At 37.6% G+C, this 23,456-nt stretch overlaps 2 protein-coding genes across 2 annotated transcripts; one reads left to right on the forward strand and one right to left on the reverse strand.

The window, feature by feature from the left end:
* Positions 1 to 212: 212 nt before the first annotated feature.
* LOC135469074 (ectonucleotide pyrophosphatase/phosphodiesterase family member 5-like) lies at positions 213 to 7,273 on the reverse strand. Its single transcript, XM_064747601.1, has 4 exons — positions 6,136 to 7,273; positions 4,607 to 4,783; positions 2,427 to 2,651; positions 213 to 1,798 (listed from the first exon to the last, which is right to left on the reverse strand). The coding sequence occupies exons 1-4, from the start codon at positions 7,007 to 7,009 to the stop codon at positions 1,710 to 1,712; spliced, it is 1,365 nt and encodes a 454-aa protein (XP_064603671.1). The 5' UTR covers positions 7,010 to 7,273; the 3' UTR covers positions 213 to 1,709.
* A 2,444-nt stretch (positions 7,274 to 9,717) lies between these two features.
* Positions 9,718 to 23,456, forward strand: LOC135461934 (tenascin-X-like). The gene is made up of 4 exons (XM_064739224.1): positions 9,718 to 10,125; positions 20,107 to 20,389; positions 22,010 to 22,279; positions 23,338 to 23,456. The coding sequence occupies exons 1-4, from the start codon at positions 10,093 to 10,095 to the stop codon at positions 23,454 to 23,456; spliced, it is 705 nt and encodes a 234-aa protein (XP_064595294.1). The 5' UTR covers positions 9,718 to 10,092.

Consider the following 23,456-nt stretch of genomic DNA (forward strand, 5'->3'; position numbering starts at 1 on the left):
TTCGCAATGATGTTTTTGGGGTGCATTCAACTTTGAAGCCTCGTAATTGGGCCTCCTGCTATTCTACCTCCATGCTCTACTGATATTCTCCTCACATACCATAGGTCTGTTTGTACGGAGTTACTACCCACTGTATTATTTACAACACCTTCAACTGGGTTTTAGTTCATGCTGTAAATAAATACTACTGTTATAATAAATAATACTGTTGGCTGTGAATATCTCTGACCGAGTTAAGTTCCCCTATGTGAAGTTGACCTTAAGTTCTCGCTGGATAGCATTACCCAATCCCCCATTTCACACCTGTGAAACTCATGCGCATTACACCTGGGGTAAAGCCCTAAAAAGTGGGCGGAGAATAACAAGATATGCGGTGTCTCAATTAGACGAAAAGGGTCAGTTTCACTGCTGCAAGAAACTTGGAGAAAACCACCATCCTTTGGTGAAATGCCTACAGGCCAGCCTAGTGTATCAGCAGTCCATTGGGTTGGAAGATTAAAATCATATCTCAGTTATGGGGAGTATTTTCACCAGGAAGTAAAAAATAAAGTGAGTAGAATGCGTAATATAGACTTATGTAGTTTCAGATTGCTAACCCTTTAGTTATATTATACTTTACATGATACCACGTTTTTTTGTTCAAAGGCATGAGAAATGCTGTTATATTATGACAGCGCAAATTAACTACAATCACATGCAAAGTTATTGGCATCAAGTGGAAACTTAGAAAGAAGAACAAGTTTACCTAAAAGAGGGGGGAAAACAGCAAATGAGTGTTATCAGAAGTCCATTACCCAGAAGTATGCAATTTCTCTATTGCTAGTCTCCACAGCACCTCTTAAGTGGAAATTGTAATCGGAATCCTGGGAAATCTAATGTAAACGGCTCCGAAACTCCGAAACGATTTCGCATATCATTGTTGCTATGCAGTTAAGAACCCACTGACCCATTTCCAAGCAACTCAACACAATTACTATCAAAGACAATGCTGTCCTTTTACAAACCTCTCCGTTGTTGTTATTTTTTTAAAGTCTATTTCACCACAACAGCGTTTTGAACATATTTTCCCATCATGCATCAGCAGTTTCTCAAATGTTTGCTGCCAAATAAAGAGAAAAAAATACATGGCTGTGCAGATACGTTACATAATGTGTTAGCGAAGCAGAATGTAAAATTCTGTGGAGACTAGCTATAGGGAAGTTGCATACTTCTAGGTAATGGATTTGTGATATTATGTATCTGTATTTGCAAGTACAAAACTTAGCATAAGCATTCTCTGCATGTGGCATGCTATGTTACTTATATATATATATATATATATATTTGATTGTTGTTTAATGCCATATTCATGAATTTTATACTCTGGCGGTCAGCTTTTTGGGTGGTGGGAAACCAGAATGCCAGGATACAGCGACCTTTAACAGTTACCAGCAATCTTTCTCATATGTAGTACACTGAAATGCACACCGTGCCAGGGGAAGACAACCTATCTTCAACAAACGTTGTACTGCATCAGAAAGGGCCACGCAGCATCGTCACCTCTAGGGTCTCACGTAGTCATCAGGGCTAAACTCTATCACCTATATGCCATGAATTAAGCTGATGTCCAGCACAAGGAGATCAGACATCTCCTAATTCCTCCTCACTGTCGGACATGAGTGACGTGTGCAGAGTGCTGCTCGGGTACCCAGGGTAAACCCCCGGGCCTTTCACAATCTGTGAGAGGATTTGCGATGACGACATGCTGCAACTGACAACAAGGCCGCCACACACAGGACAATGGGAATGACCACAAAATCTGAAAATAACGCAAAAAAGCAAACGTAATATAATACATTCCATTTCAAGAATAACATCCTTAAGTTCTCCTATTAGAAGTAAATCAAACAACTCTTTTAGTAGGAGGCGATAGTATGTACAAAACAAAAACTGTAAAAATAATAAGGTATGTACTGTTGAATGGCATTGAATTATCATTGTATAGCAACGGACGTCCCACACTGAGAAGCCTTATGTGTCAGTGAGTCACGTGACTACCAAATGACCTGTGTAGTCTGTTAAAATGCTGAACCACTGAATGGTTGTCCGCATTATGTTTCACCACTATAATTAACTTTTAATTAATTTTCTATCCAGAAAACCATGATGATTTTAGCATAGTAAATGTGCTGGCAAAGCATCAAGATATGTAGAAGGGAAAGCATGTTTGGGTGCTTGGGGGGGGGGGGGGGAGGCGTAGTAGGTCTGTGGCATAACCACTCGCTGATTCTCACATTGAACTCAAAAGTATACATAAGTCGCCAGTTCAAATCCAACTCCTGCCACCAGCCACTTTTATAATGCTGATACTCTATATTCACATGTTCTGTTTCCTTACTCATGAATGTGGGGCCTCTTCCTAGAATCCAAGGACATATTTTACTTACATGTGACAGTTATTCCCCCTGAAGATTCTCGTGGCTTTAACAAAGCCATCACTGCACTTAAAGAGCCATTGTTTGCGGCAGGGGGGATGTTCAGTACATAGGCCATCATCGCGTACACATCCGTGTTAGAGAAACCCTCCACAGTTACGTTTTTGAATGCTGGGCCATGTGCCATGAAAATTGGGTGCATATCTGAAAAGCTGTTGTTGTATCCATGGTTACCAACTGCAAATGAAAAAACTTAAAAATGTGAAAGTGAATAAACTTTTAGAAAACCTTGATTGCATTCCATTAGTGTTTAAACTGATTAGTTCTAATGGTCTACAAATGAAATCTATACTGCAGACTAACACAACTTGATAAAACATATATACATGTACATAAAATGGTGGCTCTCTGGAACACCTCTTCAAGCTTCCAACAAACTCGAGGAAGTTGCAATGAATTCTTGGGAAACGCTCTTTAACAGAAGGGCATTATCACCCTTGATCACAAATTACTGCCTGCACACTAAGCTCAGAATTTCAGCTCTTTGCTCTCAACTCAATTTTGAGTTAACTGCAATCTGGATAAGCTAGAAATACATGGCTTATACACTGTAGCAACTAATCATGATAGCATATGATGTCACTTCAAGGTTTGTACTTTGTATAAATTTTATTGACCAACAAAAGTTAACTAGGCACTGACTATAATATGCGCACACATCTTGAAAGACTAATGAAATGTAACTGTTAAAGCAAAAGGAAAGCTAAAACGTGAAGTAAAATTCATCATACAGACAACTGAAAACTATGCATAAAAATACTTTCATTTATTTTTTCAAATTTTTTTAAGAGTGTTCATATATTTAAATAGTAAAGTGGGCTTTATGAGCCATACTGACTGTATCTGGGACCTCTCATGTCACACAACCTTTTTTTCCTGATGTTCTCCAGAAGGAAAGAATTTCTGAGAATCTTTTATCAGTAATCTTTTACACTTGGGTGAAAAGAGTTATTCCAACATTCAGTGTCCTGATTAGAGTTGTAAAAACTTCCTCTGACGTTAGACTTCCTAAACTCTGACAGAATGGTCCATAAAGCCCACCTTAGAATCTAAATGTTGGAATACCTCTCTTTGAATACCTCTCTTCACAAAAATCTAAAAAAATAAATGAAGTTATATTTATGCATAGGTTAAGCGGTCTATTCAGTGATGCCTACTTTGATTTTTAGAGGACTTTTCCTTAAAATGGTGTCGGTAAATGTTCAGTGTTTAAGTTAATACAACAGATATAAAAAAAAAATGAAGAGCTATTTTTCAGTTTTGGGGAATATGTGGTATCTTGTAATTATAAACAATGTCCGTATCTGCCTGTGGCATCAGAGGCAAATCAAGGTCACTACAGCAACAGTACAGGTATGGGTAATAAACAAAGGCTTAATCTCCCCCTCAATTGTTCTTCCTTCAATATTTTTCACAGAGTTCATAATCCATTTCTTCTAATTTTTGGAACAGATATTAGACCATGCTGAAAACTGCACATTAAATTTCTTTTCCAGCTTTTGAGGAAAGTAAAGATATGAGTATGTTGTTCATTAGATGGTCTAACCATGTGAGAAAAAAGAAACTAAAAACTCCTGTTACAATTACATGTACATGTATACTGGCTAAAAAGAGCAGACCAGGTGTCCCAAAAATTTGAAGAAATAGGGTATCTCATTAAAGAAAAGAAAACTCTCAGATCAGTTTAACTGAAAATGCAGTTTAACTGAGAAGTATAGGGACTACCGCTGAGAGCCGATAAAGTCTTACATTCAAAGCCATATTTACCTGCTCAGATGAAGACTAAAAAGCTTATTTGTACCCATACATGTCACAACAGAAATATAGACCACATAAAATTCTATATTTAATGAATCATTTAAAACGAAAGACAACAGTAGGCCAAACGTATGTATGCACAGATAAAGTATCGCACATGAAGATTAAAAAGCATACATATATGTTGAAGTTCAAAGAAAACACAATCGTGCTCACTGAAAATCAAAAGTGCTGTGGTCAACTTCAACCCAGTGGCCGTTTAGGTCTGTTTTCACACCTCTTCCAAGTAGGCAACGTTATATTATTTCTTTTCTTCTTTTAAAATCAGATGCTGATATTCAGCCTTCTATGAATGTCTGTTTTTATACACTTACCAGTTTTGTTGACTACACTTTTGTTGAAGCTCAAGCTGTAATGAGGGTCAGCCACCACTAATATGGGGGTCACCCTGCGACTGTTTTTGTAGTGGTAATAGGCAGGGATGTCTTGCTTCTTGTACACCGTCACATGAGGCACCTTCTTCAAAGCTTCATCATCAGACTGGCTTTCATCTAAGCAATGATATATTTATCAAATCAGTATCTTATTAAGTTGTATTTATACCCTTAATGAACACATCGACCCTGCTTATTGATTCACCATTAAAACACAGGAACATGTATGTGTATGTGTTGTCACAGAAAATATGGTACAGCGCCTGCTAAACTCATGAAAAAGGAAAACACAAGTATTTCAAATTCGAAAGGCATTCTTCTTTGACATTCATGAACGCTGGAACCCAAGCTTAAAAGTATCACCACTACTGCGATTGATTTTGTTATGTTTTCCACATTTATTTACAAATTTTAGAATGATGAATGACCTTCATTTACATTCTCATAAACTGCAAAAAATAAAAACCATGCATTCACCTTATAGTGCGTCATGTATTTGTAGCTGATTAAGAATTATAAAGTATAGCCTTTCAAATGGCCGCTATCCAATTAACAGTGGACAGTATCCATTACCTAGCAGTGTGGAACCGATGGGGGCCCAAGGGCCCACGGTACCCACATTTTTTACATGCCAGTGAAAATTTGATCCAGCATTCAATGCAAAGTATACACTATAGTGCCTAATTCTAAAATTTCAAATCTTCCACATTTACTGTACTGAAATAAAGAACCAAGACTAGACAAAAATCATTATTTCTTAATCAAACAGATGAAGTGCATAAAAGATTGATTCATACCTATCTATAACTGTGGCTGGCTAAATATACAACTTTGGGCAGCACTTTAGCGGAATGGACGCATAATACCTTTATGCCAATAAAAGACACAGTATATGTACAAACACCTTTGACTCCTCGTAGTCATTTGACTGAAATATTATTCAGCATGATGAACAACCCCAAGCATACATATACATACATACCTACATACATACATACCTACATACATACATACATACATACCTACGTACATACATACCTACCTACATACATGTACATATATACAAAGCTACATGTGTAAAGGAAGCAGCTTTCCAGTTCTTATACTGGCATTAGCTGGTGGGAATTTCTCTTTAGCTCAGTAAGTAGAGCACTGAACTTCGGCTGCTGAGACCTGAGTTCAAATCCTCGTGATTTATTTATCTGATTGGTGTTTTACGCTGTACTCAAGAATATTTCACTTATACAATGGCATGAGGAAACTGGGCAAAGCCCGGGAGAAACCCATGACCATCCGCAAAACAGCTGGTCAAACCCTGGTATGACACACGTAGTAAAATCCTTCAACCATTACAAATGTACACAAATAGCAAACAAATTAATGAAATATTCACTACTTATTTACTAAATGTAATATAAACACTATACTGATAATATACTGGTACATGAATTTAAAAAAGACAATCTTACTTTTGTTTGGTAATACAAGAGCAACTGGGTTTCCCGTCCAAACTCTGTACTTGTTTGGAGAGATATAGTTGTCTATGTTGATGTCTTTTACAGCAGGTGTTGATGTCATCCCATGATCGCTTGTCACTATAATATTTATATCATCCCAGATACCATGCTTTTTCAGTTTATTAATAAGATAACCCAGGACCCCATCCAACTCTTTAATCTTCTTAACAAGGTTGGTGCTATTTGGTCCATATTTATGGCCTGTGTGGTCTGGCTCATTTATGTACAGCAGACCCAGGTTTATGGGCTCTTTTGAAACAAACCAGGATACCAAAATATCCACCCTGGTGTTGAAATCCATTCTTTTGTCAAATAATAAGTATTTTGATGGAAGTCGGCCTTTTTGAACAGCTCCACACCCAGGCCAAAAAACAGATCCGGAACGCCGCTCTTCCCCAGCCTTTTGATTTGTCACCCATATTGGTTCTGGTCCAGTGTCATACCACTTAGAATCCACCATTTGCGATGGATTATTAATTTCATAGACTTCTTTGAAATCGGGATCATAAAACTCATTTGCCACAATGCCATGACTTTCTGCATATAATCCAGTCACCAAAGTCACATGGTTTGGTAGAGTCTTAGTGGCAAAGACATTTTTCATACCTTTACTGGCCGAAGCACCGTTTCGTATTAAAAAGGTGAAATTTGACACATCTTTTTCTGGCAATTTAGTCAAGTAATCCCATCTGAATCCGTCCATTGACACTAATATCAGTTTTGGAATGGTTACACTGGAATGACATTTCACAAAACCATTCCAGTCTAACAAGCAAATCAGAAGCACAGACACCAAAATCTGCACACTCACTGACGTTCCCGGCATAATCAAACTTTGTGGCTGTCCGTTTTACACGATAACTATATCGTTGTAGTTGTTGTAGTTGTTGTAGTGCTAGTTGTTGATCTTATGTTCACGCTCATAACCTTAAACACGTAGCAACCCAAGTGTATGAAATTTAAACACAGTTCGACCACAAGATCTCCGACATGCATGCATTCAAAGAATATCCGATCCTTTCACTTTCACTTCACGTTGTTTGCGATGTCTACAAATCACTGGAGAGGGTCATTGCAAGATGGAAATCAAGATTTCATCGGGTCAAGCGTTTGGACCATCAGGTGCAAAACACGTTATCAAAATGATGACGTCACGCGAATGGCCGTTGATGTAAAATGCCTGTAACTCCGATACACTGAAACGCATATATTCAGTACGTTTCTGGGTAGGGGCGAGAGCATTTCTCAGCAGTGTATCATTAAATAAACGGGAAATGGGTTATTTGTACAATTTTAGGTAAATATGACTAGAATACACAGTCAATAAAGCGTATAGGCTATGGTGAAGAGACACTGCTGAAGAATTTCTAGACAGATGCACACGTGTTCACGGTTTCGCGTTTGGAACGTAAATTCAATAATCAGGATTCGGTTGTATTTTGGCTTAGTAATGTAGTTCTAGCTCTTTTCTGCATACTAGCTGACAGTTTGTTTATATTCTAAAGAATAGAAAAACTTGACTTATGATCCGACAATCTAGACTCGTGTCTAATGTGATCTAGAGGCCTACATTTAGGCCTATCCAAAAATTAATCTGTTAAAATTAACAGAAAGTCTGTTTCTGAGTAATGCTAGAATGTATTCTGTTATTATAACACAATATATGTTCAACGTAATATCCTGTTAGTATAATAGTATCGTCATGTTGAATAAATATAGAATATGTGTATGATATTTAACAGAATAATCTGCTGCAATAACAGAATACATTCTAGCATCCCTCAGATAACAAACTTTCTGTTAAATTGAACAGATTAATTCTTGGAATGAATACATGTATCTTGAATTAATATATTTTAAAGAGGAAATAGATTACAAAGCCGATTTTTTCGGCACTTTGAATTGCACAAACTTGTAAATTTCAGTCAGGCCTATGTACGGAGGACAGTTTTCCGAATTGACAATCAAGAACATGCATACTATGACGGCAATCTTGTTGTAAGTAGGTCAACTGGATGACGCACGTTCAACTTTCTGTGGCGTCATGAATCGTAAGAGCCTGCTTGGCACGAATTTTGCCAAGCGGCTTTCTACATCGATGTTCATTAATTTTCGTACATGCATTAATTTTACAGTTCGGCCATGAAACTACTAAAAAAAACAGTCAGTAATGTGTGAAAACAGAAAATCGCAAGATTTAATCTACTGAAATAAACATTTTCTGAAAGTGCACAAGTCGGGAAAATACAGAAAGTTCTGTTTGAATTGCTTTAGCCAAAAATTTGCTGCCATTCTCCCGTAAATAGTTGCATTAAAGTGTGATCGAAAAATAGTCCGGCTTTCTGTTGCATGTTGCTGTATGGGATTGCGCATATATTGTATATTTTCGGTGAATCAAATATAGTTAGCATCAAGTGCGTCAAGATCAGTCGCTCAACCTGTTTTTACGCCATAGTGTTGCACACAATTTGAACACAGTTGGTCACTGTAATCATCGCAAGCAACAGCTAGGTGACACACATTGTTATAGTTTGCTGAATGTAACTCTCTGTATCGACTAAGACTTCGTCTTATAACGCGGGCAATTACATTCTGCAGCATTACTTCGACGGGGGGGGGGGGGGGGGGGGGAGGAAATGCCGCCAGCCGTAGGCCTATTCGACCTACGTGCAAACAGACTGGATCTTCTCACACACTACCAGATGCTCTTGCACGATCGCATTCTGAGAAAGAACTGCCGTCATTTCATTTTTACAAAGGACGCTATTTTTTTCATGGTAAAAATATTTCCATTTGCGAAAGAAATATTTCCACAGCAGTAGAAATAATATATTTTTCACCAATGTTAAAATGTTGTTCACCATGGTCGAAAATATGATTTCCAATGCTAGGAAATATTTTTCTATGAAAGAATAATTTACTGTGTGTGAAAAAAGAATTTCCTATGTGCAAAAAAAAAAATCTGGACTACTTGAGCATTATGTTGTATATGTTGTAATAAATAAAGGATTCGTTATAAAAGAGCGGAAGTTTTGAAAAGGTAGCTAACCTTTTTTTTCACCCATATATTCGTATACGTACATGCATGATAACTTGCGTACAGCTTCAGTGGACGCAAGTCGTTTACAGTTTCAATGCACGCAAGTTAACCTATCTATGACATCATAAAACAAGTTGAGGACCACCATTCGTATGACGTCAACATTCTTGCCAGGGTTCTTTTCACCTGAAGAAAAATTTACACTCATCTTGTGGAGATATAGTTCTCGATCGGAGTCGACCGGTGTGTGCCGCGATATATGATAACTCGGTAAATTCTGCTTCAACTTTCTCGTATTATTCACTGATGAATAGAAAAACAACTACCAGTCGATCTTTAGTGGTTTTGAGACAATCACTTGCGATTGATAACATCTCAGGCCATCACAAAATCTCACAGACCGACTTATAGGCCGTGCCGCTGGGTGGATTGTCATTGGCTATGGTGGAAAGTTGAGAGGTCACTCTAAGAGGTCAGAGTCGCGGGAGGAAAGGACACCGCAAAGGCGACAAGGAGATCGGAACGAAGATAGTGACAACTTAAGGCGGAATTCTTCCAGTCATGGCCATCAGACGGTGACAAAACTAAACAGAACTGCGGCTCAGCGATATATAAGCCAGTATACTGTATATCCCAGATATGGCGATATAGCCTAGCTTGACGACAGTTACAGATTTTCCATCGTGTGAGTTCTGTGAGACATGGAATCCTGACAACAGAGGGTGTGACTGCGAACCCCGCCCCAGGATGACTGGGGACAAGTACTAAACCTCCCTCCAGGCTGCCACCCACATTTAACACAGGCTAATTCTGTGGCCTAGTAAGGTGACAGTTACTTTTCTGGAATAGTATGCTTTATAGTGGAAAGAATGAATGGAATAATTCGGATCCTACAGCTACAGGTGGGTACGCATACATGTAGTCTTCTTGCTTATACTTGTAGGCCCCTAGTCATTCATTATTGGCCCTCCCATATAGACCTTTAAATCCGAGAAAAAGCATTCACAGATATTTATTCCTTGTTCAATTGGCCTATATCACTAACTTTGAAATTTGCTGATGTATGGTATTATTAGTACTTACTTAAAAGATATATTATATTGCAACATGCATGCAGGCTGTATAAATACTGGTATTCCAGTTACTATTCGCACATGTTTATCTGTTTCAGAATATATAGTATTTCCCCTGACAACAGTGGGAATGCTTGGCAAAGTAAACACTGCCTGCATAATTCTGATACATGGTTTGTGGCTTGAAGCGAATGATGTTTTTTTGTTTTCAGTTTTGTTGATAAATTGAAACCTTTTAAGATAAGTGCACACACACCAGTCTGCCAAACTATCCCAGCTGAATTTATTTTGAAGCAAATTTAAGTGGGGAATGTGAAAACAGTCTTGATCTTAGCGGACTAGATTGCTGAACTAAAATCTGCGGATTATTTCAGCACACACAGGCCGAGTTTTATCGGCTAACTGTTTTTCGTCAGAAAATGTTGGCAAACTGGTGTGTGTACGCCTTGCCTATGTGAAATGAGAGTGACGTAAGGATATGACGAGTGACATTAGTAAATCCTCACTTGAGCCTGCCTTTGATCAGCACTATAAACCATGCAGTACATATAAACAGGCTAATGCAATCATTTATGTGTCCATGTAGTTGACTGCAATATTGTGTAAGTTTGTTTTTGTCACTTAGAGGAAAAACCTCTCAGATTCAAAGCAGGCATCACTAAGTAGAGCACTTAAAACTGTGCATAGATATACTGTCATTTATTGTTTTTTTAGATTTTTTGTGAAAAAGGGTTAAAGGTGCTGTTTTTGTGAAAAGAGTTAAAGGTGCTCAAGCATTTGAATTCTAAGGTAGCTTTATGGACCATACTATCAGAGATGAGAAGGTTTGTCACAGGAAGTTTATCCATTTCTAATCACGACAATGCATGTTGGAATAACTCTTTTTTTACCTGTGAGTAAAAGAATATTGAAATAACGTTCCCCAATAATTCCTTCCTTCAGGTGAACATCAGGAAAAAAGGCGATGTGACCGTCGGTATGGCTCATAAAGCCCACCATAGTATTCAAATGTTTGAATTATGAACCTTACTTCATACTTTAGCTTTCTTTTACTTTAACATGGGACAGTACTTATTTTATTGCCGATCTCAGTGGATTTTCATGGCCATATGGCTTGTGAAACTTTTGATGCACAGTCCGTTCACATACAGTGTCACTAGCATTGTTAGTTTGATGGATAAGAGACACAAGGGGTAAAATAAAGTAACCAAAGATTGTGACCATCAGTGCTCCCCAAGTCTACTTTTAATCATCGGACAGTTCATGATAATGTGTACACAAGTATGTTTTATACTGAGAGGATAATTTTGCAGACATGCCAAGCATTACGATTTGGGCATAATGATTACGATTTTACTGTGTTAATTACGCCATTATGCCCAAGTCATAAATTATTACAATTTCTAGCAAATTTCAAAATTTCCGTCAATCAGTGGAAACAATCTCTGTCCAGTGTTGTCAGCTCTTGGACTCGTGGCAATCTCTTCACGAGTTGTTGTTCCTTGCCAGCAAATGCCTTGGATTAGAGATTGTCAGGGGCAACGGAGTTTCCGTAAGTGTTCAGAGATGTAGTTTGTGATTGGCCAGTAGATGTAAACTGACCAATGAGATCTCTTCAGACATTCTTGGTTTTATCATCTACATTAAAACACGGCAGAATCTGAACATGGTGAAAAAGCACCACAAATCCAGTGAAAATACAAAAACTGTTGATCAAACGTACAAGTAGGAATACCACTGGGACTGAAAATACAAAAACTGTTGATCAAACGTACAAGTAGGAATACCACCGGGAGTGAAAATACAAAAACTGTTGATCAAACATACAAGTAGGAATACCACCGGGAGTGAAAATACAAACACTGTTGATCAGACGTACAAGAAGGAATACCACTGGGAGCATCCTGTTACTGTGCAGTTTAGTTGTATTTATAATAGTCAGTTTAGTCGTCACTCTTGGGTCAGTTTTTGAAATTTGAGCAATTTGGCTTTATACTTATTACACATGAAATAATTTTTTGTCATTAGATAATTATTATTGGTATAAAATAATCCAAAATATGCTGAGAATCTGAGATAAATAAGGTACCCTATGCTGGGTTCATACGCCTGCTGGACAGCCCTGAAAACTCCTGGACTTGGTTTACCAACCTGGAAAGTCCTTGAATGTCCTGGAAAATTAAATTAAACTGATACGAGGCATATGTGACATGTTTAATTTATAAAGTTGAACTCCTTGAAATTGTTTTGAAAGGTCTTCAAAACTCCTTAAGAGGTGCTAGAATTTGTTGACTAACTAAGTGCATGTAACCTGCCTTTATTACTGGTGATAAAATTTTGTCTCATTTTGATAAATAATTGTTGGTTTTTTTCCCCAGGTCAAAAAAAAAAAATTTAGAGGTCAAAAAAAGTTGTCACCTCCCTCCAAATGCCTACGACATTTGGGGTGACCACCTACACCATTCACATAAATCATTAGGATTTGAATGTTGATCATTGAATGTTGGCATGTCTGATTTTGTATGTCTGACTTGTTTGATGCACCCACTACAAGTTACTTAAAGACTCAATCTACACTTAAGCTGTCAGCTTCAGGACTTCCTTGTGATAAGCTTTCAAAATATATGTACATGTATGAGCAAATTTTAGGCAACCTGATGGATAAAACTCGATCTATTTGATCAAAACAGCACCAAGCACCTGCATCTCACATACATGTACCCTATGTAGGCTGTGAGCCATTAGTAATGTTGTCTGATTTTAATAAAATTTTGTGTGATGACTCATTTTGTGGTGCCTCAGATCAGTTTGAAGATGAGCTTGGTCAGTACAGTGCAAGATATTTTAGGTTGTGTTCACATTTTTTGTTCTGTCAGATTGATTTCTATCCATCTGTGGCTGATTATTTTTCCATTTGTCAGGTTTTCTGTAATTCACACTTTACAGAATCCTGAAGCTGACAGAGTATATGATACACTTACCACACTTTTGGCTGTAGCATGTCTTTAGGTATATCAAATGTATAGACCAAAATGATTTCGGAATGCTTTCATAATTTATCCAACTTGTCTGTTTGTGACAGTTAAAAGTAAATTGTAAAAAAAAAAATCAGAGCTGTTAATTTTTATTTTTGACTTTTTTTTTTTTTTTTTGCGGCTCATGTTCCACATTTTCAAACTCTCATGATCCAGGTTCATACTTTGCTATTCAAACTAAAAAACTGTTAGTCAGATTGGTGATTATGGCTATTTTTGTTTTAACATATATTTAAGGACCATAATGCCTGTGTGAGCTTAGGAACACATGTACAATCAGTGTTAACAGGAGACAATAAACATTTAACAGAGGCCTATCTCTTCACAGCAGGTAATCCCCTCAGTGTGTTGATCCCGCTAATCATTGGGAACTAAAATAAATAAGACTGCCATGGTTTACAACATTATACATTTGTCAGATTTAATATATTTATGATTTGAATTTAAATATATACATCCTTAAGTGAGCTGGTAGATAAGAAAAAGGAGAATTAAAATGTGATATAAAAAAATAAAAAATGGCCGAATTTCATGTGAGGCAGTCTAGTATCCAATTTCCAATTAATATCCTAACACCCAAAAAAACTTATCGGTTTTAGTTAATAATTTGGAAGACCAACCACATTTGAAACTCTGAGGTTCTGTCTGTAAAGCAAAAAGGATGGGGAATTGTAATATCAGAGGCAAGGATGAAAGTACAGGACTGTATCATACAAAGTTCAGTCTAAGGCCGTCTGCAGGTTTGACTCTGTTCTCTGTAGGAGCCTACAGGCCTGGGATAGGATAAAGGAAGTGTGGATCAGTGGTCTGTTCAAACATTAGCTAGGATCACATTTCTGTGTTTACTTTAGGAAGACAAACTACATTCATGTACTTCTCCTGATCAGGGGATATTTTAATGTGGAGAGAGCAAGATGGCTCTGGATCGTACTAAGCTTTGGACATTCCAGGCATTTTTGTACAAGTTAAGTGTGGTCTTAAAAAAGCCTGGACGGATTAGTGAGCTTCTGAACATATTACAATCTAACTGTTATTGCTGGATATGTATCAATATGTTCAGTTAATGAATGACTTGCATGGAAGATGTTCCATAATGAATGTGTCACTTAGCTTCCTTAGGCAAACTGCGACAATACTGGTTGCATGTGTTGTCAGCATTGTAGGCTAAAGGTCATGTGAGTTCACATGTATCAGAAAGAATATGAAAACCAGCCGTATTTACAAAAGAGAGATGTACATTTGTAGAAACAGTAGAAAAAACAGTAAGAGTCAGTAACTGTCCTGACTGTAAGTATGAATGGGGGCCTTCTTGGTTCTGTAGGTTAGTGCGTTAGCGCAGTGTAATGACACAGGAGTCTCTCACCAATGCGGTCGCTGTGAGTTCAAGTCCAGCTCATGTTGGCTTCCTCTTTGGCCATAAGTGGGAAGGTCTGCCAGCAACCTGCGGATGGTCGTGGGTTTCCCTCGGGGTGAGCCCGGTTTCCACCCACCATAATGCTGGCCGCCGTCATATAAGTGAAATATTCTTGAGTACGGCGTAAAACACCAGTCAAAGAAATAAATAAATAAATATGAATGCTGAAGTCATCTGGAGGTATGACCATACATGGATGAAAATGAAACAAATATTCAGTGCCATATATTTGAACTGGCCATATACATTTACATCATAATACTTACTGACAATGTTCTTACAAGATTTTAGTGTATTTGTTGCAATTGTTCAGCAGTTGATAGTCTATTCCATAAGGTTGGATTTGTCTTCAGGTTAATTAGTTCTACAGAGAGGTGTATCAAGAGTGTGATCACTAAGCGATCGCAAAGTGATCGCAAAGATTACTTAGCTACTTAGTCTGTTTTTGCTCTTTTTTTTTGTAAAAAGGAAGTCTGCGCAGTTTCCATGATACTGTTTCATGTGTAAAATACCAAGTAATACCAAGAATCCTACGCAATTCGTCATTCACATATGTGCATCCAACATTGTATTAATGTTAATCAGTCACTAGGCCCTAACCTCTGACCTTGACCAGAGATGACATTGTAATTGCCTCTTAGTACAGAGTTTCTGATATATTTAATGAGCCCGAATATGCACAATTCATGTTTTTTACAGCTATTTTCGTGTCTCGTAGATGGTTTGAATGCTCAAACATGCATGTTAGTTGGGATTATTTTTGTATCACGTTTTCTATATGTGTATAGTCACCGTCTTTGGGTTATGAGACCGCCTTGTATACTAGCACGCACATACACTGTATAGCTCTTTAGAACTGCCCTTGCACTATGTACATGTACCATTCTGAATATTTAAAGACATGGCAGGTCATCATGTAGCGGTTAAGCTGATTGCCTTTAAATGGCAAGGATACATGAGATGTAGGTTCAAAACTGACAAGGACAAGGAATTTTGTACATTCTCCACTCTCGCCAATTGTGGGCTTGTGGTGACAATCGGCTGTAGAGAATGCTCATGTGTGACTACTTACGCAGTCTATCCTTTTTGGATTTATTTATTTGTTTATTTGATTGGTGTTTTACGCCCTACTCAAGAGTATTTCACTTATACCACGGCGGCCAGGATTATAGTGGGTGGAAACCAGGCTGAGCCCGAGGGAAAACCCACGACCAATCCTTTTTTGAAGAGAACATTTCTTCCACCAGTATAGTGTGCTTATCTGCGCATCACATGTGCATTGGGGAAGTTAGCTGGAGGTTTACATTGGGCGATGCCGTGTAATTCACCCATGAAAGTAAAATTACATGTTTATTGTGCAGTGAGCTATTTTCTAGATCATAATAGTGTATGAAATCAGATATATTCAAATAACTTTATTTATAAGAGAAGTAAACCCTTAATAAAGTGATAATTGTTCATGTAATATGATCTGCAAAAGTCTCTCGTAAATACGTTCAAAGTTGCATAGGGACTTCATATAGCAGTTGCATTTGATGACCCATGAATAATGATATAATTGTAGCTTGACACATTTGAGGTGCATTTATGAGTGCATGTGTCTGTAAGTAACAAACAAGGTGAATGAATTCAACAGTTGGAAGAATTGTGAAAAAAAAAACGAGCAAAGTTAATGAGAAATCATCTGTATTCCTGCACATACAGTATGTAGATTTAAGGTGTAGTGACTGGAAGGTCTGTGTGCGTGTCGGCACAGTATAGTATAACCAGTATTCATTATTCACCTGCCCAAAAGAAGCAGATTAGAAGAGCTTTGTTCATCCGGATATTGTACATGTATGCAAATGTACTGATGATGTGTAGGACTTATAAATATACATATAGTACCAGTAATAGGCTCTGAGAAAAAAGAGAAAATGCGTTTGGAAATACAATGAAGCCTGCTGTGCTTTCTCAAGCAACTTATAAATTGTCAGTCAATGATTGCCATAAGGTAAAATTGGTGCAGGTTTACTCAATGCCAAATATATCTGAGCACAAGCTTGGGTCAAAACGCTGTTAAAGTGATTATACCAGAGAATGTATAATCAGAGAAATTTTCAGTTTAAGACATTCAGTTTTTTAAGACTCTGAATTTTCTGTATTTGTCCTCTAATAGCCGACTTAAGCAGTATTAGAAAATACCTCCCAAAGTTAGCTCCATGTATTTGCTCTGATCGTTTTAGACAATAATTTATGTTTTTGTTAGTTCCATTTTTACCAGAATTATAAAAGGTTATGTTTACATGAAACTAAGTGAATATTGGTATATATGGACATAGTTTAGCAAATGTTCTTGCAAAATAGACGCTCACTTATTTTACCATCTGAGCGAAAGAATAGACGCTCACTTATTTTACCATCTGAGTGAAAGATAAAACAAATTTAACCAATGTGTAGGACATCCAGTTGACACCTAAAGCTACAGTGTATGTTTAGTGGTGTCCTGATGAAGACATACAGCTAGGTATGTTTAGCAGTATCCTGATGAAGACATACAGCTAGGTATGTTTAGTGGTGTTTTGATGCAGACATACAGCTAGGTATGTTTAGTGGTGTCCTGATGAAGACATACAGCTAGGTATATTTAGTGGTGTCTTGATGAAGACATATGTTTAGTGGTGTCTTGATGAAGACATATATTTAGTGGTGTCTTGATGAAGACATACAGCTAGGTATGTGTAGTGGTGTCCTGATGAAGTCATACAGCTAGGTAATGTTTAGTGGTGTCCTGATGAAGACATACAGCTATTTATGTTAAGTGGTGTTGTGATGAAGACACACAGCTAGGTATGTGTAGTGGTATCTTGATGAAGTCATACAGCTAGGTATGTTTAGTGGTGTTTTGATGCAGACATACAGCTATGTATGTGTAGTGGTGTCCTGATGAAGACATACAGCTAGGTATGTTTAGTGGTGTCTTGATGAAGACATATATTTAGTGGTGTCTTGATGAAGACATACAGCTAGGTATGTTTAGTGGTGTCCTGATGAAGTCATACAGCTAGGTATGTTTAGTGGTGTCCTCATGAAAACATACAGCTATTTATGTTAAGTGGTGTCATGATGAAGACACACAGCTAGGTATGTGTAGTGGTATCTTGATGAAGTCATACAGCTAGGTATGTTTAGTGGTGTTTTGATGCAGACATACAGCTATGTATGTGTAGTGGTGTCCTGATGAAGACCTACAGCTAGGTATGTTTGATGGTGTCTTGATGAAGACATATATTTAGTGGTGTCTTGATGAAGACATACAGCTAGGTATGTTTAGTGGTGTCCTGATGAAGTCATACAGCTAGGTATGTGTAGTGGTGTCCTCATGAAAACATACAGCTATTTATGTTAAGTGGTGTCGTGATGAAGACACACAGCTAGGTATGTGTAGTGGTATCCTGATGAAGTTATACAGCTAGGTATGTTTAGTGGTGTTTTGATGCAGACATACAGCTATGTATGTGTAGTGGTGTCCTGATGAAGACCTACAGCTAGGTATGTTTGATGGTGTCCTGATGAAGGCAAACAACATGAACACGAGTTTGGTGTGTTATGATGAAGGCATACAACTGCATGTACGAAAATTTGGTGTGCTATTATGAAGGCATGTAGGTCCATGTACATTCCTCTATTGAACAGAGCAGGTTGCACTGTTATAGCAATAGTGTACGGGTGTGTTGGGCGAGGCTATTGCAGTCTGTCAGACAGGACTGACCATGTCAACAAGGGCCTGTGCCAGAGCTAGGGCATGTACAGGGTCTCACAATGCCACTGTATCCCTTCTACACCCTAACATTTGCTTGGTCAAATAAGGCCGCCTTTGTGCCTTGAACTTGCTGTAAGCTCTCAAACCTGGCCAACCTTGTGGCCATGCTGAGTTGTCAATACAGCCCTGTTTGCAGAGTTGTAGCCAGCAAACCCTGCCCCCTAAATCTGTCCCAGTGTTCAAGCTGTAATTATCCATGTGACTATATAAGCATAGAGTTACATTGACTGTTGTGTTATAGTTATCAGTTCTGTATGTAGAAATGCCTAGGCAGTCCTGGGCAGTCAGGGTACAGCCCATTTCCATACTTTCTCTGATAAACAAACCAGGAAGTGTGGGCTGACCTTTTTATCATGAACTAACTGTGAACATTGAACTGGATAGCATGAACCTTGCACTAATACCTCGAATACAAATCTCAGCTTACCTTGTATCACATGCTGCTAAATGTGCCTTGTTGACTTGTACAGGTACATTTATATATCTTCCTGTTATATAATAGTGTATGTATATATATAGGAAAAAAATAATAATAAAACGCCTTCTTAACATTTTACATTCTGTTATATTCCAACTGCAGTTTCAAACTTCATGTTATTTTCAAGGAATATTCCTTGAAATATACATATTCCTTGAGAATAACATGAAGTTTGAAACTGCAGTTGGAATATAACAGAATGTAGAATGTTAAGGTGTTTTATTATTTTTTTTTCCTTTGTAAATTCTCCTCACCAGGGGATCTTTCTCTATTTCTTCAAATATATATATATATATATATATATATATATACATACATAGTGCTGTGTTGCACTGTAGTGCTGGTCGCTGTTGTATAAATGAATTATTCTTGAGTATGGCATAATACATCAATCAAGTAAAAAAAAAAATAAATAAATAATCGCTTTGTTTTGAGATGTTCACATTTTTGAGAGGTTCATGTTTACAACAAGACTTAGGAAAATGTTTAAATGTAATTATCACGATTACTTGCACTTGAAATTTGTTTGTATAGTGTATGATCCTTTTTAGCTATTTCCGGAATTTGATCTTTATCCTAACTCCTATCCATTATTACTACAGCTTTATCCCTCTCTGCTTCTGTATGTACATGTTTACGTGTGTGTCTCAATCTGGGTTGTTACATACACATTGCACTCTTCCGAGGACAGGAGATATTTGGTATATATATATAAATTAAGAATTTGTGTGGGTGAAAATCTCTGTGCCATGTACGTCATTACTGTAATTTTATCCACTCATAAAGCTCCCTACCTTTGTATTTAGGGAAGTAAAAATCCTTGAGTACTGGGGTAAATGAAAAGAATAAAAAAAAAACAAACAAATGAATGTCATAGCAACATGGCAAACTTCTTTCTACAATAAATACAGGATAAATCTATTTCTCTTGCCGTTGTCCTGTATTGTAGCTGTTTTACAAAAAATCCTAAGTCATTGGATGGTTACATGAACGTGGTCTTATAATTCCATATATATGTATGAATTTATGCATCACTATATTTTTAAACACCATCATGTAATTTTTTTTTTTTTTTTTTCAGTTGCTGTTTGTAGTTTCCTGCTGTGGCGGGTTACCTGTGACCTCAGTAACAGAGACGACCATTACCCTCGCTTGGTCTGCTGGGAACTATGTGAACTTCACCATCAACTACAGCGGAGAGGATGGCCTTAACTACACCACAGTGGTGCCAGTGTCAGGGGATAACGTCACAGCCACAATTGATGACAACCTGGAGGCGGGGCAGTTGTACACAATTGACATCCGTGGACACACCTCATCTGGTGATACCAGTAGTGTCGTCCCAGTCTTCTCACAGGCCACGAGTAAGCATTGTTACATGAAGAGAAATGGCCCATTGCAGTGAAGTCTCCAGCCACAGGCTTTATAGAAAACAGGATATTTTGAGCTAAATACCTCACCATTGTGTTTTTGCTTTATGCACAATGCATCCAAAACCTTATGAAAAGGATTTGAAAGCTGAAGCCAAAATAATTCTTTAGCAAACAAAACTGCCCTCTAAATTCACATCTTTTGTCAGATTAAAATATAACTATTAATAATTCATGTGCAGAATGTGTTGTATATAAGGGGCGTAAAGTGTAGATACGGTTCTAAAATTAATACAGAGCATACTGTATGTGCTCAAAGATTTGTGTGTACGCCTAAGTTCCTGAAAGCTAGAGTACATGCAAGATTTAAAGCAGACAGTTCTGTCAAAATCAAAAGTATATCTCTGCAGTCGTGGAGAATGCAGTGAGATTCAATATGAAAACAGCTAGCAACATAAGCACACTTAGACTTAGACTATAAACACTGCATACTGTCAATAATTAAAGTGCAAAATAATCATTACTTACATTCAGGCCTTTATCAACAACCGTTTTATCATGTTTTGACCCCAAGACAGCAGTTGTTAACAAGTGTGTCTTAAAAAGACAGAAATGCGGAAGACAAATTTTATCTGTCATATTGGGCCAGGTTACTGTCGAAAGAATAATACTGCAACCCCTGCTATATTGTATCCAAACACAACAAATGAAACGGTAAAATTGTTGGTGAGTTGTTGAAACACAGGTTGATGGGAGATAAATGATTGTATTAGCGTCATTTAAATTCTTGCCTCTTGAGGGAGAGACAAAATAGCTATTTTATTCTGGAATGTTCAGTGTAACAAGTATGGGCAGGGTACATGTATGTCTACTTATAATCCTATGTGTACATAACTGCAAAGGACAGAATCCTGTGTGTACATAACTACATAGGAAAGAATCCTATGTGTACGTAACTACAAAGGAAAGAATCCTATGTGTACATAACTACAAAGGAAAGAATCCTATGTGTACATAACTACAAAGGAAAGAATCCTATGTGTACATAACTACATAGGAAAGAATCCTATGTGTACATAACTACAAAGGAAAGAATCCTATGTGTACATAACTACAAAGGAAAGAATCCTATGTGTACATAACTACAAAGGAAAGAATCTGTAGGCCTACATGTGTACCTATTTATACATGTCGGCCTATGCACGTGTACGTGTATGTCTTTTGATTTTCTTTGCCCCCTTTCACTCAGTCAACTTCACGCTTTGCAAGGCTGTTGCCGGGGACCCAAATTAGTACGGTGTTGTGTACATGTATTTGAAAAACTGTGTTCTGCAGTACCCAGTACTTCTTCTCTTGGACAGTAGGGAGTACTGTACTCCCTCTGAAAGAAAAAAATTATCTGTAACAGTGCATATGCATGTTGTTATAATTTGTAAAGTTTAATTATTTTTATCCCCTAGCATTGTAATGAGGTTGGGGACTTCAGCCACAGCAGACTAAACACATGCATAAATTCTGTATATGTAAAAATGAGACTAGAAAGGCTTCGTTTAATAAGTTTACCTATTTGATAGTTTTCAGGTTTTTATTAGTGATATATTTTCTGTTTGACAGAACCGAACCCTCCAACCTATGTGACTGTGACATCTGCAGAGACACACTCCTTAAAAGTTGTGTGGTTAGAAGAAAACGACGCCGTGTCATCTTATGTAGTACGCTATAAAGATCTGACCAATGACTCTGCCTTGATGTTGGAGCGCAGTGTCAATGACACTAGCTTGAATTTGACGCAGCTACAGCCAGGTCACACCTACTCCATAAGTATTGCAGCGGTGTATTATGGTGTAGAGAGTAACCAGACCATGCCTATAACTAACAATACAGGTGGGTACTGAAGCCTTCAATAGATTCTTGTTATCATTATCACATGCCAGATTAGGAACATATCTCTTCATTCCCTGATCAAATTCATCTATTACAAAAGAGCCCTAGGAATAGTGGTGATTTTTAGTCCCCTAGCTGTTCCGGAGGTTAAGAGGGACTGTATACTATTTGTTGCCATCTGTTAGTCGCCCAGTCCATCACAACAATTTCCCAGACTTTGTTTCAAAATGGTTTATTGTATTGATTGAATCTTAGTACATGGCTGCACCGATGTTACAGATCAAGTTTGTAGTTTCCTGTGCGGTTGAACGTGGTGAAAAAGGCGGCTACTTGTTGGGGTGGCTGCAGGTTTCACCCCAGAAACTCCCACGGTAATGCAGGCCATTGTTGTATAAGTGAAATTTTACTGAGTGCGGCATAAAATATCCATGAAATAAATAAATAAATCATTTGAGTGGCAATGCTTTACACTGTTTATGTTGTCAGGGTAGACAGGCCCAGTCTTAATCTCAGAGATAGGGCCTATGCATAAACTCTTTAGTACCCTTGCTACCTAATTTGCGTTTACCTGCTATGATGAAAACTGCAATGCTTCGCAACCATACATAGTAGAACATTCCGCAAACTTAATATAGAGTACAAATAATCTTACAATTAATAACTCCTTCAAGATTAGATTTCAATCCAATCTGTTATTAGTCTCTAAAGGGAGATAATTTATTTTGACATTTGTTGCCTGTAATTTTTTAAACACTTATGAAACAGACCATGAACCAACCAAAGTTTGAGTTGTTTGCTGTTCTGGGATAGGGTTTGTAAACACTTGGAATTTATGACTTAAGTTGTTTGATAAATATGAGCCCAGGTTTGTATTGATGAGTGTGTCTGTTCACATTTATTTATTTTTTTTTTATTTGTCTTTTACGCCGTACTCAAGAATATTTCACATATACCATAGTGGCCAGCATTATGTCAGTGTACAGTAAGACCAGCATGACCCTGTATGACATTTGTAATCTTTAACCAACAAATACATGTACATGTACCTTATGTTTCAGTTCCCCTCCCCCCAGTGAAGGTAACTGTACGGGCCCTCAATGAGAGTGCCCTGTATGTTATGTGGTACCCAGACTCGTCTAGCACACAGGTCAGTGACAGGCTAATAAGAACGTGCTAG

The sequence above is a fragment of the Liolophura sinensis genome, chromosome 1, assembly GCF_032854445.1.
Source record: "Liolophura sinensis isolate JHLJ2023 chromosome 1, CUHK_Ljap_v2, whole genome shotgun sequence".
NCBI lineage: Eukaryota > Metazoa > Mollusca > Polyplacophora > Chitonida > Chitonidae > Liolophura > Liolophura sinensis.

Coding starts and splice junctions, on each gene's coding strand:
- LOC135461934 (XM_064739224.1), top strand. CDS start 10,093: ATGAATGGAATAATTCGGATCCTACAGCTACAG. Junction 20,390..22,009: donor AGTCTTCTCACAGGCCACGA/GTAAGCATTGTT, acceptor TCTGTTTGACAG/AACCGAACCCTCCAACCTAT. Junction 22,280..23,337: donor GCCTATAACTAACAATACAG/GTGGGTACTGAA, acceptor CTTATGTTTCAG/TTCCCCTCCCCCCAGTGAAG.
- LOC135469074 (XM_064747601.1), bottom strand. CDS start 7,009: ATGCCGGGAACGTCAGTGAGTGTGCAGATTTTGGTGTCTGTGCTTCTG. Junction 4,784..6,135: donor TCTTGTATTACCAAACAAAA/GTAAGATTGTCT, acceptor ATCATTGCTTAG/ATGAAAGCCAGTCTGATGAT. Junction 1,799..2,426: donor AGGGGGAATAACTGTCACAT/GTAAGTAAAATA, acceptor CGTTATTTTCAG/ATTTTGTGGTCATTCCCATT.